This window comes from Lissotriton vulgaris, chromosome 9 (genome assembly GCF_964263255.1).
Source record: "Lissotriton vulgaris chromosome 9, aLisVul1.2, whole genome shotgun sequence".
Classification (NCBI taxonomy): Eukaryota; Metazoa; Chordata; class Amphibia; order Caudata; family Salamandridae; genus Lissotriton; species Lissotriton vulgaris.
This window is the reverse complement of record NC_141697.1, coordinates 268,774,013-268,796,520: the sequence shown is the minus strand read 5'-3', so window position 1 is coordinate 268,796,520 and position 22,508 is coordinate 268,774,013. Positions and strand designations below refer to the sequence as shown.

At 43.1% G+C, this 22,508-nt stretch overlaps 1 protein-coding gene across 1 annotated transcript in view; it reads right to left on the bottom strand.

Annotated features, from left to right (window-relative positions):
• LRRC74A (leucine rich repeat containing 74A) overlaps positions 1-22,508 on the bottom strand; it is a 173,124-nt gene that overhangs the window by 109,502 nt on the left and 41,114 nt on the right. The window contains exon 7 of the mRNA XM_086936619.1: positions 15,107-15,192. Within this exon, the coding sequence (XP_086792745.1) occupies positions 15,107-15,192 (86 nt within the window). The remainder of the gene's footprint in view (positions 1-15,106; positions 15,193-22,508) is intronic.

The following is a 22,508-nucleotide window of genomic DNA, read 5'->3' as shown; positions in this document are numbered from 1 at the left end:
GGATTGCTGGCACAGGCCCCTAGCCTCAAAATGAGCACTGGGTGAGCCTGCCCGCACCAATCCTGGAGCTGCTTTCACATCATGAAAGCAGCTCCAGGATTGGTTGGAGTTCTGTTCCACAAGCAGGAAGGAAGTCCTTCCTTGTCCTGCTCATGGAAGGTAGAAGTGCTGCAGCGGTCGTGCTCCAGCTCCGAGTTTATGGTGAGTAGCGGCTTTGTGCCCCAACATTTTTTATTGAAGCCAGCCGCCACTACTGGGATGTTCCCTCAAACGTTTAGACAGATGCTTTCTTGATTAAATGCTTATATGATGCAAAATGCTCAGGAACTGTGAGAAAGTTGCCTGCCCCCAAAACACCACAGAAGAAAAGGACATAATGGGGCCTCTTGCTGCAATTGGTGGCACCACCGTTAACTTGCGCTTTTAGCAAGCGTGAGCAATGTACGTGATTGGTTGCAACTACACTGACTTCCATCACCTGCTACAAAGTCTGGCTGGGTCAGTCAATTGTCTCTACCATCTTGCATAAAATGTTGGCGTTACGAGAATAAGTTAGTTTATTGTCTCCATTTTTTCAAAATCAGTTACAGTATACAATCCTATACAATAAAAGCTCAGATTTTAAAAACATAATAAAAGAGTAACCAACGGCTAAATCAATTCTTTCTAAAACTGGACAAAAACAGTACATATAAAAGCATGGTACTCAAACACTTGATTCCTCCCCAGCGTTGAAGCTTCCCACCTTTCAAATGCATGAGACAAGTAGTTAGTTATGTGTCCAACAGCTTTTGGTGAACAGCCTATGAAGCAAAATAGGATTGCATCCTTGACTGATCTAACTTCCTCACTGTTAAAAATAGGTATCAGATATCACGGACGGAGGTCGAGAATTACGGAACAAAGACAGAAAATATGCTCCAAGACAGAACTTTTGAACTGGACAATTTGGGTAAATCACCTCTTTCTTGTAGTAAGACCCCATTTAGATCAGAGATGTATAAACTGAATAACAAAGGGTCTAGGACGCATCCTTGTTTTAGGCCATTGAAGGTGCCCATTTTCTGAGTCATCACTTTTCCATCGGATAGTTTCACCCTAACCCATGTATCAATCACTGTGCAGTGCAATTAAAATATCAGTAAGCCTTGGACAATCCCCCAAGATTTCAATTCGAACCACAGCTTCGATCTGTTCACTTTATCAAAAGTAATGAAAAAATGAATAAAGGAAACAAAAAGATTTGAAATCATATTTTGCCAATCTTTCTGGGCCATAAGCGATAGTGCCACAAAGTTTTCTAAGGTGGAACATATCAACCGAAAACCTGTCGGTTGAAAAGATATTTTGTTCGAATCATCCACCCAGTTTTAGAGGTAATGCAGAATCTGTCTTGCAAATATTTTTTAGTCGGCATTAATAGTGAGATCAAACGGTAAAATATCAGTAAGCCTTGGACAATCCCCCAAGATTTCAATTCGAACCACAGCTTCGATCTGTTCACTTTGTCAAAAGTAATGAAAAAATGAATAAAGGAAACAAAAAGATTTGAAATCATATTTTGCCAATCTTTCTGGGCCATAAGCGATAGTGCCACAAAGTTTTCTAAGGTGGAACATATCAACCGAAAACCTGTCGGTTGAAAAGATATTTTGTTCGAATCATCCACCCAGTTTTAGAGGTAATGCAGAATCTGTCTTGCAAATATTTTTTAGTCGGCATTAATAGTGAGATCAAACGGTAGCTATGCAGGTGATCCTCTGGATCCTCTTTTGTAAATGGGGTATAGAATTTAGCACCTTCCAAGATGGTAAAACATATCCAGAATAGATAACCAAGTTAAATATAATAGTCAGAAGAGAGCCCCATCTTGGTGGATCGCATTTCATGAGCGCCATGGCAGTCCGCTGGGACGAGAAGCATGTGAGGACTTTATAGCATAATAAGATTTCCAGTTAGTGCTGGTGAAATAGCATATTCTTCCTACCCAGATCCCTCATTCATTTCCTTACAGGTCAATTAGATAATCTTTCCAGATCTTATAAGGAATCAAATAGTCTCCACCTAACTCACAACTCTGGATCCAGTCCCCACTACAGCCAGAACTTTCATCAGTTTTTCGAAGAGATTGAGACTTGAAGCTCTGTCCAGATCTATCTGTTTTTTTTGCACATTTATATAGCGCAAACTCGACCCAAAGATATTGCAGCACTCTACATGAGCACCAGTTACGTTACACAAGGACACTTTAATTTTTGTGGGGTTTTTTTGGTAGGCACTGGAAAATTACGTGATTTGCCCAAAATCACAGGATGTGGAGTTGACCCCGAGGCTCGAGCTTTGGTTTCTCAGCTCCAAAGTCGGCAATCTAGCCGTAAAACCACATCCTCTCTCCTCTGTTCTTGATGGATTATTTAAATTTTTCTGATCTCCTTTTTTAAGTTGCAGGTCAGCATAAAAGACTCATCAGTCCAGCACACATCTGGACTAATCAGCAGCAGCCATTCACACTCCTCAGGTATCATTTTTTGACTCAGGTCTCTGCACCCCACTTGGCTGATATAGTTGGGGCTTGATCTGCTTCATGCGGTGATGAATCCCACCCGGATCACTGACATAATATCGATGACACAAATATAGACTTACCAAAATATCGAGGAAAAAATATAGAATGCAAAAATATCGAATCCCTATCTCCAAACAGGTAAGTACAAAAATATCGAATCAAAAATATTGTTGTAAAGAATATAGTTAGTCAAAATATCGATTTTTTTTTTAATGTCTTAAAAGTATTTGAAAATTAATGAAATAATAAATATAATTAACTTAAACATACTTAAAATTAATAAATAATTAATGTAAGTTAAAAAAATATACAATTTAATTTCTTTATATATATATATATATATATATATATATATATATATATATATATAATATTAATAAAAAATATACAATATTTTTACCGTAAGATAGCGGAAGGGTAAAATTTACTAGTAGAGAAAGTGTTGGATAGCATAGGCGTAAAAACTACTATTCCCACTCCAGTGATAGGAACAGTAGGGAAAGCGTTGGATAGCGTAGGGGTAAAAATTACTATGCCCACTACAGTGAGTGCAACAGTAGGGAAAACCTTGGATAGCGTAGGGGTAAAAATTACTATTCCCACTCCAGAGAGTGCAACAGTAGGGAAAGTGTTGAGAGCGTAGGAGTAAAAATCCCACTCCAGTGAGTGCAACAGTAGGGAAAGCATTAGATAGGGGGAGGGTTAAGAATAACTATTCCCACTCCAAGGACTACAACAGTAAGGAAAGCGTTGGACAGCGTAGGGGTAAAAATTACTATTCCCACTCCAGTGAGTGCAACAGTAGAGAAAGTGTTGGATAGCGTAGGGGTAAAAATTACTATTCTTACTCCAGTGAGTGCAACAGTAGGGAAAGCGTTGGATAGCGTAGGGGTAAAAATTACTATTCCCACTCCAGTGAGTGCAACAGTAGGGAAAGCGTTGGATAGTGGGAGGGTAAAAATTACTATTCCCACTCCAGCGAGTCCAACAGTAGGGAAAGCGTTGGATAGTGGGAGGGTAAAAATTACTATTCCCACTCCAGAGAGTGCAACAGTAGGGAAAGCGTTGGATAGCGGGAGGGTAAAAATTACTATTCCCACTCCAGTGAGTGCAACAGTAGGGAAAGCATTAGAAAGGGGGAGGGTTAAGAATTACTATTCCCACTCCAAGGAGTACAACAGTAGGGAAAGCGTTGTGCATAATTTTCTTTTACTCACCGGCAGCGCATTTTGCTGCCTCATATTTACAAGGACAGGTAAAGCCACCCTGCGTGGCTTTTCCTGTCCTTCTAATTACAGCCCCTTTACACGCAGCACTTTGCGTGAAGGGGACATTCGATGGGTGTTGCTGTTGGTGAACCTGACACATTTCCAGATTTACGAGAAATCGTAAACCTGGAAATGCGTCTGAATGCTATGCCTCCCCTGAGGAGGCGTAGGGAGGCGCAAAAAGGAGAGATGTATTCTCTTCTCCTTGTTTCTTTCCTCTTTCTATGCATGCTGCATTCTGCAGCACACATAACGAGGAAATCAACTCATAAACAATCATTAGAAAAAGCATTGTCTCGCTTTTTGGACCTTATAAGTACTTAGTTATGCAGCCCAATATCCTTGGTGCAACAACATAAACTGTTGCATTGTTAAACACTTATAAGGCCCCAAAGGCGAGACCTATTGATTTGTCAGAACATCCATTGGGAACTTCTGGAATGCCCTATCAGGCGAGTCTGAGGCTGGGGACTGGGAATTCAAATATACTAGTTCTAACTTCAGACGTAGGGATTGTGCAACTTTCCCCAAAATAAACCAGGCAGCATATTTACTATTTTAACTCCAGTCCTAGACCTGGAATATTGTGGGGGAAAGTTAAGAATTACCCATATTTTTAAAGCAAGAGTTAAAAGGTGGTAATTGTGCATTTGTCGGAACACTAGTGACACATCAGGCAGTACGGCCTAGCTTTTTAAGCTATTCTCATAGTGTGTTCTGGGACTTGTAGTTTCACTTTTAAAACTGCAACTAGTTCCTCAAAAATCAGCATGAAAAGCGAGGGCTGGCTAAAGGTGCCAGTGCCACATGTACCATATGTGGGTCCTAATTGCAGATATGTTGTTTATCTTCAGTCCTCCGCTTGCAGTTATAGAGAGAATCTGAACGTGGCAGTGCCAGAATGTAACAACAAACTGGTCTGGATAAACCACTCACACGTGACCTGCGCATATTAAAGTCAGGGTTTTGCTCTTGCCAAAAATTCCTTCCAGCGCTTGCAAGCCATGCTTTTTTAATTTAAACCATTAGTCAGTGATTGGTAGAGTTGTCGGATTTCTCCCCAATGGGGGTGTGTCAGGGAAGGAGGAACTCGGCTCTCCTGCGACTTTGTTTTCTCCCCTAGAGTCAAAGATCAGGGAAAACTTGCTGTGCGTTGGATGTGAGCAGTCAGTAGAGTCGGCGGGGCAGTCGGATTCTCGTGGTGAGAGGTCGACCTGTGAGCGTGAGCCATGGAGACCTTCGTGGCTGTGATCCTGCACGCTCTGTCGGTGTGGGTGGCAGTGATGTTAATTCTCATAATGGTGCCCTTCATGTTTGGCTTCTTGCTGGGGATCTCGAAACTGTACATTAAGATTTTGGTGAAAACCCTGGAGGTGAGTGACTTTTGCCTTTTCTTTCAATGCCAAAGTGCACGTTGCCAAACAGGAGCATAGCTGCTGCGAAAACACGACCCAGAGTACCCGATTGCTTTCGGCGTGTGTCTGTTTACAGTTGCAAGCTCAGTCACCACTTTTCCAGTCTGTCCAGAGGCACTGTCTCTGGAAGGATTTTTTTTTTACTTTGCTGTATTATTTTTTGGGTTTGTCACACATAAAAGGATGTGTTACTCGGTGAATTTAAAGCCCGCAAGCTGAAACCTGCCAGTTGTTATCGCTCGACTTGCAAGAAAGAGTCTTTGAATATTATATCCTTAATTAAAGGGCAAGTTGGACGACATCCGCCAAGTCTAAATTTCTGTCTTGTATGGGAGGCACATACTGCGTTTGTAGAATGTTTTCATAACAGAATGTAGAGCCAAAATACTTTACTGTATTTTCGAGCCAACACCTTTAAAGGTGCATGAATGAATAGGCACGCGAGTGGTGCATGCGTGCGCGCATGCCCATGACGAGAGAGGAAAGCCAGATGTCGCCTCTGCTCACAACTGTGCGTGTAACCGCACGCTCGAGGCCACACAGAAAGCTGTGGTTGGAGTTTTTGAATGCCCACTTACTAAATGTGTCGCCAGTGTAGCGCATGCGCTGGCTCAGGCGAGACCTAAAAATGAAGTTTTGCAAGTTCTATGTGTGCTAATGCAGCACACATAGGAGTTGAAAAACGCCAATTCATATTCTTTATGTGCAAGAAGGGACACCGTCCTGCACATAAACTTTCATCCCCGTGATGCAGGCATCCTGGCACCGTGGTGCTAAGGTGCCTGCATCGGTGCATGGCAGCAAATTGTGCGCCTGCGCAGGGGAGAGCAAAGGGATCTGCCATATCCATGTAGATATGACGAATCCCTATGCTCTGAAAGTGCTGCACTGTGGTGGAACCAAAGGTCTTGCAGTGCCGTGCTCTGGCACTTTCTGGCAAATGAGACCCAAAGTTTTTAAATTTGGGACTAAAGAGTGCACCCTTATGTGTAACGAGGTGTATGGGGAAGGGGTTTCACCACAGAAAAAAAAAAAAAATCCATCAAAATCTAACGTTTATAAGTAAGTGTACTTTTGAATCCTTCGCCTGTTACGTTTCTGTGCGCACAAATGGTTTACAGATTTGAGAGCTCCTGAGTAACTAAGATATCAACAAATTGAGTACTCTCTTTGAGTTCCAAAAAAGGCCAAGTTATTCTAAGAGTAGGGTTAAGTCCTAAGAGGATACATTCTGATGTTATCCAGTGGAACATTTGTGAATGGGGCACTCAGTAAGAATAAGGTTCTGTTCATTAACCCCTTGCATGCTGATGAGGGCCCCCATCCGTCATGCACTATGGCGCTCGTGTGCTGATGACGGCTGGGGGCCGTCATAAAACCCGCCCACTAGCGATTTTGCCGCACAGGCGCAGAATCGCTGAAGCATGCAAGGGGTTAAGTTCTAACAGGAAGTCATTCAACATATTACCTGAGAGCAGCCCCTCCAGTTGATCAGGCGGATAGATCTACCTACAACCTCAACCTTAGCTTCCAAAGCCTCTGCACTTTAAAGCCAGAAAACATGAGGCAGCTGTTACCCATCCTGTGTTACTCACCCCTACTACTGGACCTCTCAAAGCTGCACATACTCTGTCCCGCACACGCTCTCGTGCTATCTGAGAAACACTCAACTACAGTCCTGATGAGTGGTCTACACACATGCCCACCCTGAAAAAGGTCTCACTGCACAAGCATCATGAAAACTGAGGAAGGATGTGAACTCCAGCTGTGCACACTAAGGCAAACAGTGTGGATAGAAAATAAATGCAGCAGTTCTTTGGAAGTGGAGCAGTGGGAGTCAGGAAGCCAGTATTCTCTCATTGGAACTGGAAGGGAGGTCAACAGAAGCACTCCAATGGCGACAATGACGCCGGAGCTTTATATGGAAGGTAAGGATTAGGATGACTTCCGCTTCTCTGTCCTTGACAGTGTCACTCACACCTCCTTTATGGACACCTAAGCAGATTTGGAGCACAGGGGCAAACAACAAGAAAAGCTCACATTGCAAGAAGACATACATCTTAGTGCCCATATTACGTTGCGATGTCTACAGCCCAAATGATCAGAGATGATTGTTTGTGTTTGACAATAGTGTGCTATACATAAAACAATTCAATAATACAAAGCAATCAGTGCTTAATTTGTTAAAAAATAAGTGCCAGGGCTCTCGACAGGAGACCACTGTAGCTTGCACCACACATTGCCCCTGCTCTGCTGCCAATGATAATAACAACACAAATACTATCCATCACACTCCTACAAGTGTGGCAGTTCCAAATATTTCAGGCCCCAAAAGCTATAAGAATTGCCCGGGCAGCAGGTAATAGTAATTTTTAATGTATGTTGAATTAATAATTAGCTGTTGTTTTGGTCATCTCTACATTAGCCAGACAGCGCCACCTTGTGGCCCACCTTGTGGCAGACTGTCACAAGCACCTGTGTTGACAAGTAAGTACCAGTGCAGAACAGTGGAAAACGCCAGCTTAAATTAAGCACTGAAAGAAAAGTATGTGGATAGTGGAGAGAGAACCCTAGGAATGGATTACATATTTAACTATACTAATAGCATATTAACCGAAATTTGGAAAATGGCCTCTCTAAAAAAACACTTGAATAGGTACGTCTTTAGTGATCAACAGACGGATAGGTTGGAGGAGGAGACTCTTAAGTACCAACAAAGGAATTCCTGCCGATTCTCCTGGTGTTGAATCAAAACCCATGATTGGTTCTTATGGACTTCTTCCATTTAGGAGTTGCCACATTTAACAGCACTTTGTTTCTGGTAGAACAGGTAACACTTGTGAAGGTTAGTTATTAGTTCTAGTTTTAAGCAGGATGTTATAGCTGAAGCACATTAAAAGCCATAATATGGGCTTTGACGTTAATTTTCGTGTAGATTGTTTGAATGAAGAAGTCTATGTGTGTTCTCCTTGGCTCCAGTTATGAGGTACGCTAATGTATGGAAAACTCTTTTACAGGAGCTATAGGACAATTTAGGAGGCTGGCAACTGGACCATTTTTGCCATCTAAAGGAAAGAATACTATTGCCTGAAATCAACATCTGCTATATTCTAAGATTATGAATTTTTTAAAGTTGAAAAGAAAGATCAGAACTTCTTTTAAGAATTGCTTAATACAGTTCAGAGCTTTAAAAAAAAATAAAATTAAAAATGTTTCCTACGCAAGTTGCCACCACCAAGAATTCCATATTGATCAGATCTTGAGTTTTAATTTCACTACAAATATTAGATTCACAAACATTTTTACTCAAATATTGTTTATTAAGAAAGATGGGCTAATCCAATAATAAATGGTGTACCAACTATTTTATATTCCTGTTACAAATATGTTTACCCTCAGGCACTGCACTGTCAGCGTGAATCTAGTTTGTCTTCAACCTGGATTGACACATGTTTGAAATTTGACTATTCTCATATTCACCTATAAGTCAGACATATTTGAATAGATATCTGAAAACCCTGGGATGTCTCTCAAGCATTCCCTTGTTAAGACTACAAATTCAATTTTTTTGATGTAAGAAAATACTTCAATGTTGCTTCTGTGCTGTCTTTTGTATATCTTTCTAATTAAAGGACAAAGCTCAGAAGGCAAATTTGAGCAAGCTAAATTATTTTCGAATTCATCAAAAGTAATAACAATGATTTAGAAAAGCTCATTTGAATTTTCTTTTGATCCCTTAAACACAATGCCGATATCATCCCAGTCTCCTTTTTTCTTAGTGCATGCAGAAATCTCTAGGATTTATAGTTACTGATATTTTCCCACAATCAAATTTCCAGCTCCACTTACCCTGATCTAAAGCTTATTTAGGGAGATGAAGACCCCTTTTTGGTTCTTCATTTCTAGCCTGTTAAAATCAAGGAGGCTGTTGATAGTCAACAGTTCAGATCCGTATAAAGTTATAGGCCAATATTGCATTTGAAGGCCTTTGTGATAGGTTTTACTGAGAACCTACCATATTGAGCCTAAAACCTCAGAAGCTCACAAGGAACAACTTGACACCCATCCAAAACACTGCTGCAAGACTTCCCATGCCGCACCCACATCACACTGCAACTCAGGAAGCACAAGCACATCCAATTCAAACTTCTCATGAACACATACATACTTTTTAAAACTGCTCTGCTAATCAGCAATATACGCTTCTAGCGCACAGCCGATCTGAACGCTGTCGCGCCTTCTTCCCTCTTGAGCGGCCGCCATCAGCCCAGGCGTGCGCGCTGACCACACCCACTTTAGACCACGCCCCCCAACCTGCCCATATATACGCTGAAAACTAGCGTTCCGCACAATTTCCTGACCCAGTCCTGAGGCGGAAGCCGGGAGCTGGTGGTACGAGTGATTCTGAATTTACATTGCTTTTAAAACTTGTGTGGTGTCACTTACCTGTGTACTTTTTAAAACTGCTCTGCTAATCAGCAATATACGCTTCTAGCGCACAGCCGATCTGAACGCTGTCGCGCCTTCTTCCCTCTTGAGCGGCCGCCATCAGCCCAGGCGTGCGCGCTGACCACGCCCACTTTAGGCCACTCCCCCTCAGCTAGAAATGTGCATGCACAGGAAGCGCAGCGGACGAGCGCAGCCGGAGCGCCGTTTGCGCGCCTAAGGCACGCCTAAGGCAAGCCCGTCTGCGCCCGTCCGCGCCAAGACCGCGACAGGCGCAGGAACCTCTGCCCAATCCACCACCCACACCAGGTACCTCCCTAGCGACCTTCTCTTACTACGTGGTAAGAACAATTGCTCCTGCAAACTTTACATGGCGATCCTTACCGGCTCGTTCAGCTGTATACTTTGCCGTTGGTCTTCCATCAAAACTCCAGCCCATTCGCTCAACCCCATATACCCCCCCAAGGCTAGCCAGCTGCCCTTCAAAGGTGGGCTGATAAATGCCCGCTCCATGTGTAAGCATAGCCAAGACATACGAGACCTCATCCTCGATTCAGATCTCGACTGCCTCCTGATAACGGAAACCTGGCTTACGGAAGACAGCAATCCGGACTTAACCATCGCCCTCCCCCAGGGTTTTTCCATTTTCAGACAAGATAGACAGAAAGGGAGAGGCGGAGGAGTTGCAATAATACTGAAAAATTGCTTCACCTGTCACACTTTTAACTTAGACCCCTTAAGTGACACTGAAGGCCTGGGTTTCTCAATCAAACTCAACGAATCCTTGTCCTTCTCTGGTGGCCTGATCTATCGCCCACCCGGTAATGCCTCCAAGTTCCTAGACACGCTGAGCGACTCTCTGGGACATCTTCTACTTAGATACCCTCATTTCACCCTTCTCGGGGATTTCAACCTACCTCTGGAGTCCAAATCCGACCCACAGACCAACAAGTTTCTACAGACCTTAGAAATATTCAACCTTCAGCAAAGTATCATACTGCCCACTCATTCACTAGGACATACACTTGACAGTGTTTGCACCAATTTTCCCCCTCTAACTACCCTACCCCCTGTCCCTCAAATTTGGACAGATCATAGCCTGATCCTGTTCCACATCAAAAACGTACGCCCACAAACCTCCAGCAAACCAACCCACATCGTGACAACCCCGTCAACTGGAAAAAGGTTCAAGAATCTCTTGCACTTAATCCCATCCTCCAATCTCAGGCCCCCACTCTTTCCGGAGACATCGAACACGACGCAAATCTCTTCCACAACTGGATCTCCCAAGAAATTAGAACGCGGATCCCTACCAACCGCCCCCGCAAAACAGAGAAAAACCCTAAAACCAATGCCCCCTGGTTCACCCCCGACCTAGCCACATCTAATCTATTGTGTAGAAAAGCCGAACGTAAATGGCGTAGTACATACGACATTGCCGACCGTCTCTCTAACATCCAACTAAGGAAAAACTACCTTTCCAACATTAAATCTGCCAAAAAAAACCTTCTATGTCAACGCTATTAAGGAGTCTAATCAGAAACAAAAAACCCTGTTCTCAATAGTGAAATTGTTCACCCAGCCCAAGGCGCTACAACCCGAAATCCCCCCATCCCAAGATCTTTGCAATAAAATAGCTGACTACTTTGAGGAAAAAATCAACGCCATTCAAAATAATTTCCCCCCTCCACAAACTACCCAAGGCGCACGCAATCCGCCTCAGACATTATCTCCAGCTGGTAGCCTTAAGAACTTAACTCCGGTCACCTTAGATCAAACCAGAGAGGTCATCCTGGCGTGTAAATCTGGCTCTCCATCTGACCCCTGCCCCCCCAAAGTACTCCACCAATTCATTGACGTGGTGAACCCAATCATTAACGATATCGTTAACTCTTCGCTCCGCACTGGATCTGTCCCCCGCCTGTGGAAACAGGGAATAGTCAAACCCCTCATGAAAAAAGCTAACAAATCCCTGTCAGACCTCACCAATCTTCGTCCGATCTCGCTCCCCCCAGCTTTGGGAAAAATCACCGAACAAATGGTTTACAGAGAACTCAAACGTTATCTGGAAGCTCACAATATACTTCATCCTCAACAATCTGGTTTTCGCCCCAATCATTCGACCGAAACAGCACTGATCAAACTTTCCGACTCAATAAAGATGCTGCAAGACCAGAGGAAGAATGCCATCCTCATTCTTCTCGACCTCACCGCGGCGTTCGATACCATCTCCCACTCTATCCTGATCAATAGACTGACGGACATAGGGATTTCAGAAGTGGCTCTATCCTGGATAAAATCATTTTTATCCGACAGGTCCCAAACTGTCGCTCTCGGCCCCTTCCACTCCAAAGAGAAGAGGGTATCCTCCGGTGTACCCGAGGGCTCCATTTTGAGCCCCCTCCTTTTTAACATTTACCTTATCCCACTCTTATCCCTGATTGAGTCATTCGGCATACCTGTAACATCGTATGCCGATGACACACAACTCATCGTACCCCTAGAGGAAAACTCGACCAAGGCAGAGCTTAACCTCAAAAATTGTATGACGGCGGTCTTCCAATAGATGGAGACTAACCATCTCAAATGCAACTCCAGTAAAACGGAGATCCTCCCCATTGGTAGAAATACCACCTTCTGCCCAGCCCTCTGGTGGCCGGAAAACTCAGCTGCCCCCCCCCCCCAGACCATAACATCTGCAAGGAATCTTGGCGTCCTTTTCGATTCAGACCTATCCTTCGACCAACACATCTGGACCGTAGCGGGACGATGCTTCGGAATTATAAAATCTCTAAAAAAATTCTTCGACTTCCTACCGCTAGATTCCAGGAAAACAGTAACAGTGGCCCTAATTATTTCACGCTTGGACTACTGCAACGGTCTCCTTGCTGGTGCAAAAAAGTCCACTCTGACCAAGCTCCAAAGTGTACTTCACACCGCTGCCCGTCTGGTCCTAAAGCTGCCTAGAAAATCATCAATATCCGCAGCTCTAAGATCCCTGCATTGGCTTCCACTCCACAAAAGAATATTCTTTAAGATGCTGATTGTCACCTTTCGAGCTTTCAACAAATCCGGCCCTAAATACCTTACCAGACGCTTCCCCCACTACAACCCGAGTAGATCCCTCCGCTCCTCCCATGACAACCTCATCCTCCCAGTCAGGTTCAATTTGAAGACTAAAGGTGGAAAAACCCTTAGCTTCCTGGCCACAAAAGCCTGGAACCTCATGCCCAAAAATCTGAGACGTCAAACTCAAGAAAAGCCTTTCAGAAAAATGCTAAAAACTTGGATTTCTAACCTTCCAGATGACTACACCAAGGCAGCCATCTAACTCACACAGCCTCCGGGATGTGTTTTCGATCCTCTAAACTGGAAATTCAGCGCCATGATGCTCCTTCCGGAGCGAACGCTGCGCTCTATAAATACCCCCACAAATTCTACATTCTACAAATACAAAGCCCTTCACAGCACAGGGCTAGAATACCTGAACAGCTGCATACATTTTCACTAACCCATCAGACACCTAGGCTGTGCCTCATTCTCACTAACACACATTCCCTGCATCCACAAAAGAGTAGGTCGCTCATTCTCCTACATTGCACCCAAGACATGGAATGACCTCCCTCGACACATCAGAACCTCCTCCTCATTTCTTGAGTTCCACAAGAAGCTGAAGACCTGGCTGTTCATATAAGCACCTTGGGACCACAAACCTACACACCTGTCCAAGCTCCTGGATACCGTCTTGGGTGATTAGTGCGCTATACAAACCAATATATAATAATACACTTCATATTCTCCTGAAGATCATTCCATGAAAGGGTGCTAGTGAATGCCATTTCAAGATAATTGTAACATTCAAGAACTGAAAGATGTGAGAAAAAGGTAACCTTTTTACTAAGCAATATTTATATTTTAGCGTTATCAGCATTCCTCTTCCGTTTACTATAAACACATTGTATGGCACCTCGAATTTTCTCTAAAGGCATACTGGGGTAGAAACCTAGCACAGCCAGGTCTTCTACGTGTAAAAACAAAATCCCCGCATGCTCATTAATTGAAATGAATTTGATGTAACACTCTCCTTGACAGTTTAGTGATGTGATGTTTGAAATGTCTTTGTTAATCAGTTGTGGATCCAAGTTGTTTACTGGAGAGACTCCAAGTAGATTGCCTTGGTTTGATCAAGCTATTTTGAATGTGTGTGATAGTGATCGATTTAGAAGGAGTGTCCATCAGGGAAGAGGTGTGGTGCAGTGGCCAGGGCGGCTGACTCCGGAACACTGGGGCTCACGGTTCGATCGCCGGCAGCAGGTTATCCCAGCACCTTGTGACTCTGGGCAATAGCTCACTTAATCATCCCGATGGCCCCAAGCGCCAGGACAGCTCTCTTGAGATAGCTGTGCGCTTTACAAATGCTGGTATTTCATATTATTTCATGACCTGTGTTGTCTAGAGAGGCCATCATCAGATAGAGCTGAGTATCCTCTTCATACTGATGATACACCTTTAACACCTTAAGTCAGCCCGAGGGACTCCATGTGGATGTGGAGTAGACATTGGTGGCTTTCATTATTTTTCACAGCAACTGCTTCGAGGATGAACAGTAGAGTTGGCATGTGGCTACAGGACTAGTACTTGAAGTGCCTGTACTATGTCATCCTCTACACCACAGTGATGCTGTTATTCTGATAGATGGCAATTGGGCTGCACAGTAAATAAACAAGAAAAAAACAAATATACACATTCTTCCCAATAGAAACATTTTACAACTGAACCACTATGCATGGGAGATTTACAAATCTTTATAACACACAGTTCAATCTTTTAGCTTTGCATCTGCAATTGCCCTGTATATGACTCACTCCTTTGGGAATATGCAGTCATTGATCAATAGGGAAGTTCGACCAGAGTCAGTCCTGACCTTCGAGGCATCCCCAAGGGCTCTGCCAGGAAGGCAAACAACACCACATATGATATTCGGTCAGGTGGGAATCAAGCTCCATCTTTCTGTCACAGTAGAATCAGTGAACTGAGCTTTATTAACATTGGCTATCAGTCCTCGGACACAACGGTACTCGGTCTATCAACAGTATTTTCTATCACTAGTATTATCATCATTATGATTATTTTTAATGTGTTTGTATTAATATTATCATTATTATTAGTAGTAGTAGTATGTAAATATTTTGATGTTTAACTTCTGCTGGATTTCTTAATCAAAGCACTTTTCTTCTTAGGACTGTCATCCGTGGAACAAGATATGGAATTTAAAACCACGTTGTGTGTCCTTTAAGAGTAAGAAGGTGTTTCATGGGAGGAAACGTCAGCATCTAGTATATTGTGAGTTCAACCAACCAACAAAGGTGACCTAATAATTTGGGGAAACCATCAGGAAGAAGGGATCTTACCTTCAAACCAGCAGCGAGTGCCACTGCCCCCTTCATTCGAATATGATTCCAGCTTAGGTCCAGCAGATGAAGACCTTCATTATTGGCTGAAGAAGAGCAGAAAGAAGGAGACATCAAACCAATGAAAAACTCAGCCTCTTTCTCAAAGATCTCCCTCCCGACCCTCCATGTGGTGCGGCACTACTGCCTGATCCTATACCAGGCCACGCTGCAGATGTGAATATAGCATACAAACATCTGAACCAATTCAAGAATTGAAAGTATCTGACTGCAAACTTGCAAAACCAGAGAAAGTCAAATCACATATTGCTTCAATAATGATATTAATTTAGGTTAAAAGAATATCAGACACTAGGCCGTAAAAGCTATATTGTCGGAATGTACACAAAGAGATATCAAGGGCCGCTTATGACTTGGGCGGGGTAATGTCCCAAAGTATGATGCAGCTCTTACTGATCATGATCCAATGCCCATAGAGACCATATTTAATTGTGGAGTGCCCATATTTATTCCTAAAATAATGCTACTCAAAATGTTCGATATGTGAAAAAAAACAATTAAGTCAGATGCAGCAAAACAGGACAGAGAAGAGAAAATTCAACTTGTGACCTGTTGTGACTTCACACAATCCTTTTCCCGCAGTGCAACAAGAAATTGTAATTCCCAAGCATTATGGTGTTGTAATGCCTTGTTATTGCATTTATATAGCCCTTACTGCCCCTCTAGAATCACAAATTACTTTATGGCGAATTGCACACTACTTCGGAATCCTATGTTGGTAGTTAAGTTAGTGGTATTGGTTATTGTAGGTTAATGTGATTAGTCTTTTGGTCTCAAGGAATCTTTCAAGGCATGTACGCTCATTTGTTGTAAATTAGATCAATGAGAGTTCCGTTTGATCATTAATGGTGGCTATCCGAGCTCTTGCAAATGGTTGGTGGGATAAATGTAATGGCTGTAAGAGAGTAGAAAATAAATTGAAATTAGATCCGACCATCTTAATATTACATTTTGTGCACTAGCGAGTGAGCTACAGTAATTCTGAAATGAGTAAGAACGCATTCGCAACATTAACCTCTTAGCTGCGTCGAACGTTCAGCACCCAGTGCTGAACGTTCGAATAACGAGCGCTGGCCCGTCGGCCAACGGTTGTGCGCAGCACTGGCAAGGTAGTGCTCCTGACTACCGTTGGCCGACGGCAGCGCTTAAGGGGTTAATGAAATAATAGCGGACAGCATATTAGAACACTGGAATGTTGATAGCTCCATTGAAGACAATGGAGTTGCAGGGGGCTATAAACTCTGGCGTAGACCTACTACTGTTAACTTTCCAATGACCTGACCCTCCCCTCGGACTCTCCGTCTCCACTGCCTCTCCTCAGGCTACGTGGACTATGCAGGGGAATGAGAGAGCCAGCTGCAGAGGGGGGAACACAGCGACCCTACCGCTCCTCCTGTTTCTGTATCACTAGAGCCTCCAAAGAGGGAAGGGGGGAATCTTCCAGCTCTTAGCTTCCTCACGTCAACAAAACAAAAAAAGAAACAGTTTGAAAAAGCCCAAGGCCAATCAGGGGTTTCTGCTGCCACACTCTCATTCTCCTGGTGTGTGCACTCACAAGCTACACTACAGAGTACAAGGGACCCGGAGTACATAAATACCGGCAGGGACTCTCGGGACAACACTATCAAAAGTCAACCCTCAAATCGAGGGAGGAAGGTGTCACCTGCCAAAGGATACTGGTGGGACGTGACTACGTCTCTTACTAATACCAGGTAAGTTTGGGTCGTTCAGGGAAGAAAATTACAATGTTAGATATCCAAACAGCAATGCATACATTAGTGAAAACAACTGGTTGTTTCAAAATATAAACATAATTCAAAGATATAGAGTTCAAAAAAAGATTTATTATAATAGTCTTTTTTACTTTTTTTTCTTTTTGTCTCTTCTCTTTACTGAACACGGAGCAAAAGAAATAACGTACATGAATAACATATAGAATACTCAATAATCATATAAATCAGTTTCACAAACGATAATCAAATACTTAGACATAAATAAAGTCTCCCACCCCATTAACATAGAGCTCATAATAAACCAATCAGCTCAAAAACCTAAACGTAAACTTCCAACAGTCAATCCATCTCATACATTCCACATTCTCACATATCCAATAAAACAGATTATACACAGAAATAGGACAGAAACTAAATCAAAGTTATACAATAGTGGTAGTATGTTGACGAGAATGTATCCAGTTGGTACCACTATGTGGTTTCTGTCTTGCATGGTGTCGATGCGCGTTTGGGTCCTAGGCTAACTTGTAGCCGTCACCTTCCTCAGGGCACTGGTAAGTGGGTAATCAAAAGAAAAGAACTATGGCAGGAAGGAGAATTTATACAGAGACAAAGTGGACTGAATGATAAACTAGCTCAGCCACTTCTTGAATCAGGTGCTCCATCAAAGGTTAGGATCCAATAGCAGGAGGTCCTAAATATCACAATCAAGAAGTTTGTCACAGCCCTGAATTGAATACGAGTGTCCTTCAAAGGTTGCGGGGAGTCGTAGTACCTGGATGTGTAGTTTCAATCCAACTATGGAGCTCAGTAAATATAGGAATCTGGGTGAGTGGATCACAATGGAGGCCCCGCGGAACAATAGTATCCTGACAGAAGTGGAACCAATTTCCAGACAATATACGGATCTAACGGCTAGACGGCAGTCAGTAGGAAGGAGTCGGTCAAGAGAAAAAGCCGTAACTGTTTAAAAGCTCACATTTAACTCCCCTCTTGATTGAAGATGGGTCCGTATGCTGATTCTGAGCCTCATATAGCCTTTTATAGTCTGTATAGCAAGTAATTGGTTAAAATAGTAGACTCTATGGCTATAATAAACGCCCCTAATACAATAACAGCAGCCCGTCCTACGAGACAGTATTAGCTTCACTGCACCATGATGCCGACCTAATGATGAATCCTAACAAAAAATGGCTGCCCCTAGATTAGATCAGTTTCTCTCACAAGATGACTGCCTCCTCTGTAACACATTGCGTTCAAGAAACATGCCAACATAAACCAATTTGACTAATCTCAAAATTCCCATCATCCACTCTAAAACCGGAACAAAGAACTGGACATGAAACACACCTTGAAGAATGTAACCATAATCCTCCCTGCCCCCCACCTCAAATCTGATTTTCCCCTCTATTTTCCCTTTTCATTTGTCAAGATCTACTTCAAGGACCCAACAACACACAGCAAACAAGCTAACGAGCGGGCCACTTTCCCCTTTCACTGCAAATTCCCCAAAATGAGCCTTGGGAAAAATTGCATCCCACCTCGCCTAGCCCGAACCCCGACACCTGTGCTGCTGTTAAGCCAAGCCCTGTGAGGCGCACAACCCTCCTGCTGGTTGCGGCCACTGCGGATGAAGCTCTTTCTGCTTTTGCTTGATCGTTAACTGCTCACAAGTTGTGACTCCTCCATAGAGTAGCCCATGGCGCCCCGCTAGATGCCTTCTCTTACCTCAGAGCCAACTACACAGCGCTTTTATCCTGCCTCCTTCGCTGCTCCGACCAGTGAATCTTCATTACCTAAGAACATGGCAATGGCCCCGCATTGGCATTCTGGTAGCCTACTGCTGCCCAGGCCATTCCTGCAGAGGCAGATGCCCTGAAGCCTTCCTAATGATGAGGCCAAATATGCTTCTGGCTACTCTGAAGGATGAGCTGAAACCTCTTCTCCTCCAAAGGCACTTTTTGTCTGCCTCTAGCTCAATTTACTTTTTAGGTTTCGCCCGCACAACACTTGCGCAGTGCTTGAGAAATCTATTGTTTTTAATATAAACTTAAAAGGTACTTACATCCCGCTTCCTCTCTTTCCTGTCTTCTCATTGGACTCTAAGTGTGCCACTTACCTTTCCTCCATTTCTATTGGCTGTAGCATATTTTCCAGCATTTACCAATGCTTGTTCCTCATCTGCTTCTCTTGTCAGTCTACTGCTACCAAAATACTGTTAACATCCGGGTTGGTGGTAGTATATTTTCATAAAGGTTTGCCTTTTACTCTTGCAGCATATTTATATAACAATTTATCACCCAGATATATTACGTGATTTGCATAGAAACACAGGATGTTGTGCGGCATCGCCGAGACTCGAACTGGGTTCCCCAGCTCTCGGTAAGCAGCTCTGGCCGCTGTGCCACATCCTCTCCAGTCCCGTGTTATCTGTCAGGGAGCTCTTTTCTTTTCCTGGATGATGATTGATGAAAACAACTCTTTATTCATTACATAAGCAAAACCGATGCATTACCAATGCTTGTCACCTTTTCTGACACTTTGCTTAATTCACTCTCAGCCTTCTCTGGGATTTATCCGCTTGCCTCCTTCCCACTATCTCCCACATTTACTACATCTCCTCTTGCTGCCTCCCATGTCTATCCTGTTTGTCTTCCCAGTGCTTCCCTCACACCCTCTGCCTATCATAGTCAACATAGTGCCTTGATTCCTGAATGGCCTTTGCCTCCTATTTGTACATTTCCTCTCACTGATTCCTTCCTGATATTGCATTTGATGAATGTAGCTGCTCGTGTCTCACACACAGAGGCTCGGTTGCCGGGCAGCAGGGTAGCACTGCAATCCTTTTCCGCAGAATTTCCCTCTTCCCTCAGATGCTGGGGCAAGATCATAACAGGCTCCATGAAGAGGGTCACTGCCCCAAGAAGGTCATTTTTGAGGTGCAAAGGGGAAATATATAAGGACCAGCTCACATGCTGTGGTTTCCTTTCTTTGGTGGTCACGTCAAAAATTATGCGGTGATCAAACAGCTTTGGTACTAAGAAAACAATCAACCAAGAAACAGTGCTCAAGCAAGGGGTATGGTCATGATACCTTTGGAAGCATTCGGGTGGAGTCCCGGTTGAAAGAGACAGCACCCCCAATATCCTTTGGAACAGTACAACCACAAGCAGCTGGGGGAGTGGGGGGGGGGGGGGCGGGGGGTTGGTGTGTGATCGCTCCGCCTCAGTGGACCCTGTGGACTTTGGTCTCCAGATGAGGGGTTGCCTCTTGTTTGCTAGTTGCAGTGCCACAGCTGTTGAGATTTTACAATGGTTAATCATTTAGATTAAGCTGCTTTCATCCCTTGCTGCCCCTGGGATCACCCAGAAGTTAAACCATTACGTGGTCTACATACGCCTGCAACATAATTGTTTTGTTTTGACGTGTGGTTCTTTACTGTTACCCTGGTCACCTCATTTTCTAGTCTAACTTTCAATCCAAAGCGTTTTGATGCCTTTGCTCCATGTCCACGCTACATAAACTGAGCAAATACATAAACGGCAACCTGATATCTTGTTATGATTCCTACACAGCTTACTGCAAAAAGAGTTCCGCAGAGTGCAAACAGTCATTTTATCTTCGTCCTCCATATTCAGGTCTGGTAGCAGAGAGCTCTATTGCCCTGATTATGAACACCCTATGAGACAGGACAAACAGAGAGCACTGGGTACTTTTGCTGTCGCAGCTGATACTGTGAAAAATACTGATGACGCTGAAAAGGGTTTTAGCTCTCTGTTCTGTAAGCCCTAAGTAAATAGCACTAACAGGAAATACGTGTGTAATGCTAGGGCACTGGAAATATTAGCATCTGTGAACATCCTCTAAAAACAAACATTGGAAAAGTGTTGGCCACCAGCCTTCTATCAATTCTTATTTTGTTTTGAGATGTTTTTTACAAAACATTATTGAGTGGGAATATGCCTGGCCCTCATCAATCTAAAAAAAAAAAAGAAAAGAAACGAAGGAGAGAATAGAGAGAAGGAAAAAATGAAGAATTTAGAAGGGGAGAAAGCAAGAAAGAAAAGGAAAAAAGAATAATAGAGAAGGAAAAAAGAATGACAAAAGGCAAGAATGAAAAAAGACAAGAAAAAAGGGAAGAGCAAGAAAGAAAGAAAAAAGGAGAAAATATAGAAAAATGATGAAAGGCTAGAATGAAAGAAGCCAAGAAAGAAAGAAAAATAATGGAAGGCTTGAATGAAAAAGGCAAGGAAGAAGGAAGAGAAAAGAAAAACGAATGGAAAAGCAAAAAAGGGAAAGAAAGAAAGAAAGGGAGAAAGAGAGAAAGAAAAGTAAAAAGAGGACAACTTAATACAGAGCAGTTTCAAACGGACACAATATGATCTGGTATGGTGTGAAATTGCAGCAGTCATAAAAGCATAACACCCCAAAAGAATGCACAACATCAAGGAGGATGGATCTGATAAAGAAGTAATGTACAGCAACAGCGCCCTGCTAGCACATATGATGCAGCTGAAAAAGCGCAATATAAATGAATGCTAACTGAATACAAGAAAAAAATAATGATCGAGAAGAGCCAATATTATACATTGAAAATAGAGATGGCAGGCAATTCAAGTAAGGAACTTTTTACGGTCATAAACAATCTGACAACTGTTAAGGTGGATGCTGTCAACTGCTCTCAAGAACTCTGTAATACATTGGCCCAGGAATTTAAATCTAAGGTTGATCAAATCTATGATCAATTTGCCTTATATTCGCCTAATACTAATAGTACAGGACAGGAAGTTAAAATCATAACGCCCCAAACGTTACCCCTACATCTTCAGGACAAATTGCTACTTTTCGTGCAAAAACTAAATCTGGCTCTCCAGAGGACCCTTGTCCTCCGAGGATTCTCCATAACATCAGCCATGTCATTAGTCCGCAGTTATCTGGCATGTTCAATCAGATGCTTTCACAAGGCATATTTCCAACAATGTGGAAACAGGCCCATTAAAAAAACTAATTTAGATTTAACAGATCCGGCTAACTATCGACCTATTGCGAGGCTCCCGCTTCCTGCAAAGGTTCTAGAGAAAAATGTAAACCTAGAACTCTACAAGCATATTTTAGAAAATAACATTTTAGATAACAGCCAGTTTGGATTCAGGTCATGTCACAGCACCGAGACAGCTCTGATAAAGACCTCTGAGGAAATCTGATCCATATTAGATGGCAGTGGGTCAGCAGCTCTTATCCGCCTCGACCTGTCCGCAGCATTTGATACCGTGGACCATACCCTGCTGACAGAGGGCCTGAAGACCAAAGGTCTGGGAGGAAAGGCCCTCTTGTTTCTAACATCGTTTTTAGCAGATAGAACTCTGACAGTGCATTTAGGCGATTTTAAATCGGCACCTTTTATCCTGCCTTGTGAGGTACCGCAGGGTTCTTCATTGAGCCCTACGCTTTTTAATATTTATGTGTCTGAATTAGCACCTTTGATTAGAAGCTTTGATTTAATCCCGAACTTGTATGCCGATGACACCCAATTGTTTTTTTCAACCAAAGACAAGGATGTTAACTACTCCACTGAACTGCATGATTGTATGGTCTCCTTGAGTAAATGG